At 46.1% G+C, this 10,549-nt stretch overlaps 1 protein-coding gene across 12 annotated transcripts in view; it reads left to right on the plus strand.

Annotated features, from left to right (window-relative positions):
- LOC126401687 (mitogen-activated protein kinase kinase kinase kinase 4-like) overlaps positions 1-10,351 on the plus strand; it is a 43,780-nt gene extending 33,429 nt beyond the window's left edge. For 5 of the 12 annotated variants that reach the window (XM_050063093.1, XM_050063082.1, XM_050063084.1 and 2 more), the window contains 12 exons: positions 1,075-1,253; positions 1,396-1,525; positions 1,917-2,210; positions 3,481-3,598; positions 4,369-4,539; positions 4,637-4,780; positions 5,892-6,026; positions 6,168-6,268; positions 6,360-6,509; positions 6,599-6,758; positions 6,892-7,031; positions 7,772-10,351. In XM_050063093.1, coding sequence (XP_049919050.1) covers positions 1,075-1,253; positions 1,396-1,525; positions 1,917-2,210; positions 3,481-3,598; positions 4,369-4,539; positions 4,637-4,780; positions 5,892-6,026; positions 6,168-6,268; positions 6,360-6,509; positions 6,599-6,758; positions 6,892-7,031; positions 7,772-7,855 — 1,806 coding nt within the window. In that variant the 3' untranslated portion in view covers positions 7,856-10,351. The remainder of the gene's footprint in view (positions 1-1,074; positions 1,254-1,395; positions 1,526-1,916; positions 2,211-3,480; positions 3,599-4,368; positions 4,540-4,636; positions 4,781-5,891; positions 6,027-6,167; positions 6,269-6,359; positions 6,510-6,598; positions 6,759-6,891; positions 7,032-7,771) is intronic. The other 7 variants (XM_050063085.1, XM_050063086.1, XM_050063083.1 and 4 more) reach the window with 6 other exon arrangements.
- The last annotated feature ends 198 nt before the right edge of the window (positions 10,352-10,549 follow it).

Here is a 10,549-nt window from a genome sequence, read left to right on the forward strand (position 1 = left end):
CAGCTGCTGCATCGTCTCATGTTTCCTGTGTCTCGGCCAAAAGAGTCGCACTTGAACACAATGGCCAACTAGCATGTAAGTTCTGCCCCTGTATTACAGGAGCTTACTCTCCATACCAGCAGGCGGCAGTAGTCTGCTTTCGTCAATTATAAATGGAGACCGGAAGACCGACACGATGGATTCAAGATGCTAGTTAGCCAGTTAGCACATAAACAACACAACCTAATGTTGGAAGAACGAAGGGTATCGACTGTTTCAGCAAACAGTAACACAAACATCGTAAGTGCTAATATCGTAGGCAACTGGACTTGCTTGCGTTTCTTGAAGACGTTTCACCTCTCATCCAAGAAGCTTCTTCAGTTCTAAATGACTGGTACGAAGTTGCAGGCTATAAAGCCTGTGTGGGTGGGAACCCTTGCAGAGTCGTAGGGGTCACGTGAGCTCTTAGTTTCAGAGTCGTTGACCCACCTGGCCACAATGACCCAATCCCAGTTGCCTACGATATTAGCACTTACGATTACCATGACCTGGATGACTGAGAATCTTGACCGACAACTAACACAAACATAACTCCTAATATCACAGTTTGTTTTAGCTCACTCCCTTTTGACTTGTTGTCTGCTGCCCTCACTTACGTTTGTCTTCTCGTGCGCTGAGCTAAACCGCCAATCAGAGGAATTTCTCTCACCAACGAGCTCCACCGCTGATACAACAAGCTTTAGAAGCTGAAAAGCCATAGACAAGGGCCAGCTAGTGCCAACAGTGTGTCCAGACGCTTCTGATAGCTCAACATTGACTGGTCGATAGTCGGCCTGGTGTGTCAAGGGCCTAAGAGGGTAGAACTTTCCCTTACATGTACCCAGAAATCCGACACTGTCGGTATAGTAAGGAGGGATGACTTCAAGGTTTCAGATTGTCTAGAGACTAAGAGCCAGCGTTTTACTTGAGATAAGTTCATTTCTATGAGATTTAAAGTGTGTATTAGTGTGGCACCAAATTCACCTGCTATCAGGGTAGTTTTACCAAAATACTGGACCTTGGTGTTTCTTAAGACTTCCTTACCGTCCCTCTTAGGATCTGACAGCTCTGGCCAAGGAGCTTCGAGCAGTAGACGATGTGAGGCTTCCCCACAAGGTCACCGACTACTCCTCCTCAAGCGAGGAGTCGGGCACCACCGACGAGGAAGACGACGAAGAGGTGGACCAGGAGGCGGGAGAGGAGTCCACCTCAGGAGCCGAGGACTCCAGGGCTGGGTAGGTAGAACTGTGATGATGTCGCGTCTGCGAAGTTTCAGTGTTGGCTCTGTCGCATTCATCTTTCTTTGTAAGAAAACTTCTCAAGTGTTGCATGGCTTGGCTGCATGACTGTTAACACCGGTCTGGTTACGGACGTCAGATATCCCCATGGCTTCCGCAGGAGGCTGAGTAACGGGGAGACGGAGTCGGCTAAGACCATGCTGGTTGAAGACTCGGAGAGCGAACAAGCCATTACACCCTCGAAGGACGGCACGCTGGTCATCAGACAGGTAAGAGGAGCAAATTGCCTTCGTCGTAGTTTAACATCTTGTGAAGTTTAAGGCACATTCTGCTCATATATAGCTGATAGAAAATGTCCTCATGCCCAGTGTTAGTGATCCACTCATTCGTCACCATTTCTTCTGTCTTCATGTTTTGTTTGACATTGTTAGTCATTGTAGACCTGCTGCTTCACATTTCACATTCACAGATGGGTAATCTAATACCTCAGATTGTTACAGATTGCATTTAATATGACAAGCACAGCAGTGGCGGTGTCCAAACATGAATTAAAAGAAAAGTAAATCATGGTTCGAAGCAGCAGACTGGTAGGCAAACATGCATCTCCTCCCTCTCTCCCCCGTCTTGCTTGAGCCCAAGTGTGCCTGTTCTTGCTTCCAGAGCACCGCTGACATAAAGCGATTGGTCAGTCTCTCCTCCTCCTCCTCTCCCTCGGCTGGCCCTGGCCACGTCCACGGCCAGCCCCAACCCCCCGGCCATGGCCTGGCGGAGAAAAACGGCTTTGCCGGCCGCATACACCACCTACCAGACCTTATCCAGCAGAGCCATCACTCCCCTTCCTCTTCCACGACCATCCCTTCCTCCTCCTCCTCTTCCTCCTTACCCTCATCATCTAGCTATGCCAGTCCTGCCATGTCCCCACAGAATTCCCTGGACAAGCTCACTGCCATAGAGGTATGTCACTGTCACGTCAGCGAGACACACAACTGAGGAGTGGGCTGTTGCAGAGTGGTGCAGGCTTGCAGGAAGCAGACTGGGCTCAAACAGCAGCTGCATTTGTTTGTTCTATCTAGTTTGTGTCCAAAATAAAAAGAGGATTCACTGCTGAAGGGGTGTTACAGAGTGTAAGTTCTTTAATGGCCACCCTCTCCCTGGACGTGAAGCTAGGTAAAATTAGCAAATGCTATTTTTCTATTTGGGTAATAATCGCACCTCTCCATCTGCAAGCCTGCACACAGCTGCCATCCACTCCTCGATTGTTGGTCGGAGCCTCTCTGCCCCTCTACCCTGCTCGCCCCACCTCTGTGTCCTCCTGGCTTCACTCTGGCTCTCCTCTGCCCCCTTGTGGCTCGGCTGACACCTCTGATCTGCAACCTCCTTCCCTCCTGCGACTCACTGCATTGCTCTGTGTCGCTGCTAACACTGGCGCCTCCTGGTGGTAGAGCATGGTCACGGCACGGGGGAAACTGGAACATCTTGGGGTGAACTACACACAAGTTACCTCCTTAGTAGTCCATGCTTTAGAACCACTGTGTTGAGTGATGGCATGCTTGGTGTGATGGTAGGGGTGACATGGGACTTAACATTTGAATTTTTAAACATGGAATACACAAACAAGTCATCAAGCACACATGACCTACATACAGAGAACAAATCATTCATTTTTCATGTTTATTATCATAGATTACCACCTCTTTGTGGTGTGACACGAACAACACACATCTCTGGTGGTGGAATTACTCCTCTGTGCTTCATTAGCAGCAGCTTTTCCTCTAACACTTGACAGCAGCCGGCGTGCGGATCGTTCTTCATTTCCCTCAACACATTTCTTCTTGTCGCACACGTTGTTTTCCCTCTCTAACGTTTCTGTCCTTTATAACTGCACGTCATCTTTTTTCATTTGATTTGTCATAAACTTGAATTGCAGTGCCAACTTTGTATTCCCAGTTGTTTGTGTCGTAAAATTGTTGTTTGTTTGAGCACAGTTGAGCTGAACGCTGTTTTATGGGCCCCCAGAGGTAGAGCTGTAACTCATGTTGAAAACTGAGGGGGCCTGTTGCTATTGTAGTTTAAATCAACAGTCAGTTTTATAAATTACAAATCAGTCCATCAAACCTTTGTCATTTTCTGGACCAGTTTTCTCTACTAACATGAATTGCCGTTGATTTCCGTGCAGGTTAAGCACAAGTTGAATGTGTTTTAAATATCTCTATATCTCCGTCAGTCCCAGTCAGAAAGCAATTCCATGTCCAAACACAAGTCTTCCTCTTCCTTCACTCCCTTCATCGACCCTCGTCTTCTCCAGATTTCTCCATCCAGCGGCAGCTCCCTCAACAACATGGGTAGGTCAAAGACCAACTGAGCCAATCTGTTTATTATTGCAGCTCCGTAATTAAAAACTGTTGAACATATTCCGCTTCAGTTCCCCTGGGGGAGGTTTCATGAGCAATAGCTTCTCCTACACACATTTTTCTTTTCTCCCAGCGCTGACAAAGAAATTATGTGGAAACATAAGTTCAGTTTAATTTTATTTATAAAGCCCAATATCACAAATCATATTTGTCTCAGAGGGCTTTAAAACATACAACATCAACCTGTCCTTGGACGCAGGGAAACTTCAGGAAGAGTAACTGAGGAGTCGTCCTTATGACAGTAATAATCACGTGTATGACTGATAATAATAGCAGCAGTAGTAGCAATCAGGCAAGACCACGATCCAGGCGCTATCAAGACCCAAGGGAACCTGCTAGACGAGGAGCACAAAGGCACCAGGGGAGAAGCTGAGTTGCCGAACTAGGGGCTGGTTCCGAGGCAAGCCTGAGCCAGCCCTAACTATGAGCCTTTTTCAAGAGGAAAGTCTGCTCTTAAATGTGGAGACGATGTCTTCCTCCCAGACCAAAACTGGATGCTTCCACAGAAGAGGAGCCTGATAGCTGAAGGGATATTGGCAGTATAGTCCCATATACTCTGCTGTTAAAAGTACAGGAGAGGTAGATGAAGATAAACACACAGACATAAGCGCACATGGCACTACGTGTTCAAAACAGGCACCAGGTTGTTCATTCATTATTAAATTACACAATCCAGCCTGACCTCTGTGTGCCCCCTCCAGCAGCATTCGGGCCAGATGGACGGCTCGCAGACCCGCTGAGGTCTGATCCATCCCGTAAAGGCTCTGTGGTCAACGTCAACCCAGTTAACACGCGCCCACCGAGCGATACACCAGAGATTCGCAAGTACAAGAAGAGGTTCAACTCTGAGATCCTGTGTGCTGCACTCTGGGGTAAGTGTAACCACTGTTAAAACTTATCATCCTACTCTGGTATCTATCAAAGCTCTACTAATTACGGGTGTTTCAATTACATTTATGATCGCTCCAGGAGTGAACCTGCTCGTGGGAACAGAGAGCGGACTGATGCTGCTGGACCGAAGCGGTCAGGGGAAGGTCTACCCACTGATCAACAGGAGACGCATCCAGCAGATGGACGTCCTGGAGGGACTCAATGTCCTCGTCACCATTTCAGGTACAGAACATGTGCTGCCTTCAGCTACTGAACGCAGATATTGTTTTCACCGTCCACTCGGCTCCCCAGACCTTATACCATCACATCACGTTGAGTAATGAATACCTCACACGAGAAGACATTTGAAAGGACTACAGTCTGACACCCTCGCTCATCTAAAAGACGATGTAGGATTTTAGTCACAAACGATAACACTTTGCAAAAACTGGGGATCTTGCCGGGTCGCTATTTTCAGGACTACAACTAGATTGCTTTTCAGATTATTTCCCCTCCTGCTCCTGGTGGAAAATGTTACCACCACCAAACTCCCTTTAAGTAATCTAACATTTTAACAATTACTAACGTGTTCACTAAAACACATAACTAAAGAAACACAAGATAAAAGACCTCATATGTCGACAGTGTTCTTGTCAATTCGGCATCAATGTAATCCATTGCCTCTGTTGGTTAGCTGTGATATTTTAGTTCGGATTTCTTACTTGCTCTTATTTCGGATTCCTCCACTTGGTTGGTGGATCAGATACACATCGAATTTAACACCCGTTCACTCCAGAACTCCACCAGTTTCTCCTCCTTTTCCACAGTACAAGAGATTAAAGACTTGTTCATGTCTTTGCACCTCCCCAGAGTTCTCTCCATGTTTTCTGTCTTCCTGGTTTGCTGCTTCCTGATTGGTGCTGGAGAGAGAGCAGCCATTGATTGTTGGCAATGTTCATATAAGACTTATGAAACTTGTAATTATATTAAACATGTTTGACTTTGTTGGAACGTCGAGACAAGAAAAAGACTGACTTTAGTCAAACTGAGTTTCATGACCACCTTGCACCAAACGATCAGGATTAGACTTGACTTGAAAGCCACTTGGTGTAAGGCACTTGTGTGCTCAAACAACCACGACTCGGCAATGAGGGGAGAGGCGGCACCTGGAGAGAAACGAGAGAAAACAAACACAACCCTATGGCACATAACAGGAGAAATATATCGCCGCAGTCTGAGTCATCACTGAAAGCATCATCACATCCCTGCATTGTCACTGCAACAGTGATGACTATTAACTTTCAGTTTATCTGCACTCCACAGGGTACACTGAAAAGATCATTTTTCTTCTCAGGTAAAAAGAACAAGCTGCGAGTGTATTACCTGTCATGGCTGAGGAACAAGATTTTGCACAACGACCCTGAGGTGGAGAAGAAGCAGGGTTGGGTCAACGTTGGCGACTTGGAGGGTTGTGTCCACTACAAAGTCGGTACGTTTCCTCGTTTGTTAAAGGTTTTTAACCTTAAATGAACTACACGCACAAAGAAAGAGTTAAATTTGACCTAGATTTGTTACTAAGCCCGACTTGAAGCAATGCTGTCACTCACTAATGACTCACTTTTCACTCCAGTGAAATATGAGAGGATTAAGTTCTTGGTGCTGGCCTTGAAGAACGCTGTGGAGGTGTACGCCTGGGCGCCCAAACCCTACCACAAATTCATGGCCTTTAAGGTAAGCACAGTCGCTCTGCAAGTAGGATTACTATTATTCCCCACAGATGCACATTGACCCGACTGACTTGTTTCTTAATGGTTGGCTTTAGTCTTTTGGTGACCTGGTGCACAAGCCTCTGCTGGTCGACCTGACGGTGGAGGAAGGTCAGAGATTAAAGGTCATCTACGGCTCCTGCTCAGGCTTCCATGCTGTGGATGTGGACTCGGGTGCCGTCTACGACATCTACCTGCCCACACATGTAAGTACTTGTAGATGACATAGTCTGATGATGTCTTGTTCTCAGTGCTCTGTACATTGTTTTAACTCTTCCTTCTTTTCGTCCTTTAGATCCAGACCAGCATTCAGTGCCACGCCATCATCATCTTGCCCAACACTGACGGGATCGAGCTGCTGGTGTGTTACGAGGACGAGGGCGTGTACGTCAACACCTACGGGCGCATCACCAAAGACGTGGTGCTGCAGTGGGGAGAAATGCCAACTTCAGTGGGTAAGTGGGGCCGATTAGAAAGACCAAGACTCAATATGAGTTTGACTCTTATCTGCTCTACACCCAAGGGAACCATTGTCTCTCTGTAAATTAATCTGTACCTCTTCTGTTACCTCTCTCTGTGTCTGAGCAGCCTACATTAGGTCAAACCAGATCATGGGCTGGGGTGAGAAGGCTATAGAGATCCGCTCAGTGGAGACGGGCCACCTGGACGGCGTCTTCATGCACAAGAGAGCCCAGAGACTCAAGTTCCTTTGTGAGAGAAATGACAAGGTAAGAAGTGTGTCCGGTAATAGATGTAGCCAGAGGCATTATGTCTTCGGATTGTCCGTCTGTCTGTCCATCCCATTCTCGTGAACATGATATCTCAAGAACGCCTTGAGGGAATTCCTTGTTTGTGGCCGCAACTCAAGAATTGGTTCGCTGAGGCATACGACCACGAGGCAGCAATTCTACTGCCTGTCTTTCCTTCCTTCCTTCCTTNTGTCTGTCCATCCCATTCTCGTGAACATGATATCTCAAGAACGCCTTGAGGGAATTCCTTCAAATTTGGCACAAACGTCCACTTGGACTCAACGATGAACTGATTAGATTTTGGTGGTCAGAGGTAACCATGACCTCGCATCCGTCTCATTCTTGTGAAAGTGATACCTCAAGACGGCTTTGAGGGAGTTTCCTCAAATTTGGCACAAACGTCCACTTGGACTCAAGAATGAACTGGTTAGAATTTGAGGGTCAACGGTCACTGTGACCTCACAAAACATGTTTGTGGCCGCAACTCAAGAATTGGTTCGCTGAGGCATACGACCACGAGGCAGCACTTCTACTTCCTGTCTTTCCTTCCTTCCTTCCTTCCTTCCTACTCTTTCTCTCTGTTTTTCAACTGTCTTGATTAATTTTCAGCTCTCTTGTCAAGGAAAATATGCCACAAACTACTATCTGGATTACACCCTTTCCCATCCTGAAAACGCCCACTGAGTCCTGCATCTTTGCCTTTGTCTTCTCTCCATCAGGTCTTCTTTGCCTCTGTGCGCGCTGGAGGTGCCAGCCAGGTGTATTTCATGACCCTGGGACGCTCCTCCCTCATGAGCTGGTAGTCGACATCCTACCACACCAACCAACACAACGACCAGACCTAAGCAGTGACCAACAGATGACGATTGTGACTATGACCAACGACGAAGAAGAAGAAAACCGAGAGAACAGCTTTCTCTGGCCTGCTCGGGCAAACAAACAACGGATTGGACTGTAATCATGAAACGAAGCCAGGAACAGGTGTGCGTTTGGGGACGAGGAGGGGCATTCTGGTTGTGTGCATCGTCACGAGTTCACTAAGTATGTTCCAGCAGAAAACCCCAAACAAGCCTCCAGGTTTGTCCTCACCCAACCTTCGAGCCGATCCCCCTCCTCCTCTTCCTCTGCAGGACGCGGGATCTGTTGCCTGTTGATGGTTAATCTTTATGTGTCATAGTAAAACTTTGCATCGTGTATGTGTGAATGGAGGAAACACTGAGCATGTGAATGACTGAAGGGGACGATAAGAGGCTAAATGCGGCTGTTACTGTATCGACGAATACTTTTGAGCCACACCTTGAGTGTAGCCGTTTGTAGCTGTGTTTAGTCCAGATCCTGTTCAGGTGAAATTAACTCCCACCAGTAGATTTCCACGTCAAGCATGTCATTTAACACTAGTTCACAGCCACATAAGTAAGGCTTGACATGTAAATCTGCCTCTGTATCTTCACTTTCTTTGCCTTCTCCTCCTTAAAGTGAAGATTTTTTTTAAGGGACCTTCTTGATATATCCATTAAATACAGGGTACTGGATATCAGCGTGTACATACTAACGACATCAACCTTGTAGGCTTTCAGACTGTCCCAGGTTTTACAGACACTATCTCGACTTTTACCACATTGCCTCACGTACTGTAGGTTATGTCGGACAGAAGTAGCCCTGTTTATGGCAGCATGTTGGCGACAAACATTAGCTCCAGTTTTTCATACACTGTATATTTTGTATGTGACTTGCTGCACATAAATAAAGCATAAGAATGCAGGACTCACCCATAGATGAGTTTTAAAGGAAAAATCCACCCTATTTATCATGAAGATGTCGTTTTTTTAGGGCTTATTTCATTTTGTGATTTGCGTCTCTTGCCCTCAATCTGCTTCCGTTGCTAGCCAAACCCCAAATGTGACATGCATTACCAAAAGCTTGTTTTTCCCAGGTGGATTTTTCCTTTAACATCAGTCATAAGTAGGGCTAGGATAAACTGTGAATTAGACATGCAGAATTAGCAGGTGGCCATTAAGGTAGCATGGAGGCCAGCGGGCAGAAGTGACAGGAAGGGAATGAAGGCAGCATGCGTCAGAGGGCTGAGACGAAGCTTTGAACATCACACTCCTTGAAAGGATCGGGTGATCGTCCTCCCACGGCGACGTTTGAATTCCACATCTATCATCTGACTCTATTTCGAAGGAGACGTTAGCTTAATGTTGAGCTAAACGGTTGCCTTAGAGGGGTCTCCAGCTGATTAGAATTGTAAGAAATCCTCTACAGGAAGTTAAAAGTGAAGTTTGGATTTCGCGTACTGTAGGAACCAACCGTGTGATTCAATATTGGACCTCTTTTTTTTTTTTTGCCATTTTGAGCTTCGGACAGGCCGTGCGTTTACTCAGACCAGTCTGAATTGAAGAGACTTTAACTGGATTATTATTCCATCCCAGAATTTCCTTCATTTTCCTTTTCATACGAGACAGTCTCATTCCACTGTTACAATGTAGAATCCATCCTGCAGCTGTGTGTATGCTCGAGTGAAAACCTGACTCATGAGATTCGCGAGGTTTCACTCCCCCCCCACCCCCACCCCCTTCCACCCTACACTCGACTCTTTGACCCCGCTCTCAGCAAAGGTGGTGCCTTCACTGTCCAAGGTGGGACCTGCTGAGAGCTGCAGAACACGGGAATGCGGCGCTTTCACTGTCTGATCATGTGCGGAAAGCAAAGAAAGTCACGTTCTAATAGCAGTGTTACAGAACCACTTCAGACGGCGTGAACTAAGCGGCATATTTTTAACTCTGACTTAGTTTTTAGTCTTGTTTCTGCGATTTTTATTATGTAACCCTTCAGATAAGTATGCGACTGCAGTGGTTTTTAAATTGTAATGCACACCTTATGTTGGAAATGTTTACAGAAGCAATTGTTTTGTTAAACCAATGTGCATCGATATGAATATTTATGGTTTATTTTGAGGGCAGTTTTTTCCCTGTTTTGTATTTTGTATTATTCCCTTTTTGTACTATCATTTAGACGTTTGTGTACAGGAATAATCGACTTTTGCTCACGTTATGGATTACACAAGTCTATAGAGTGTGATTTCACTGATTCCTCTACATCCTGCATCGTGCACAGTGTGCCCCTGGCCGTGTGGCAGTCTGGATCAAATGTTTTCTACCACCCAGGTGCCAGGTGACATGTTCCCCCCTCAGACGTCTCTGCCATGCCTCTCTAATTTATGTCCTCTCTGTGTGTACTATGGGAATTACTGTATTTTCCTGAAGGTCTTTTTTTCCATTGAATAAAATCAGAAGTAATTTACAGTGTGATGTTGTTTTTATTTTAACTATACCTCACACCAGGTATGTAAAAACCACATTTGCAACATGTTTCATGTGGAATCTAACTTAAACGAGCAGTGTGTAGAATTTAGTGACATCTAGTGGTGAGGATTGCAAACTGCAACCAGCAAAAACTGCTCCCAGGCTGCCAGGCATGGCGTCCTGGTCAGAATT

This window comes from Epinephelus moara, chromosome 15 (assembly GCF_006386435.1).
Source record: "Epinephelus moara isolate mb chromosome 15, YSFRI_EMoa_1.0, whole genome shotgun sequence".
Taxonomy (NCBI): domain Eukaryota; kingdom Metazoa; phylum Chordata; class Actinopteri; order Perciformes; family Serranidae; genus Epinephelus; species Epinephelus moara.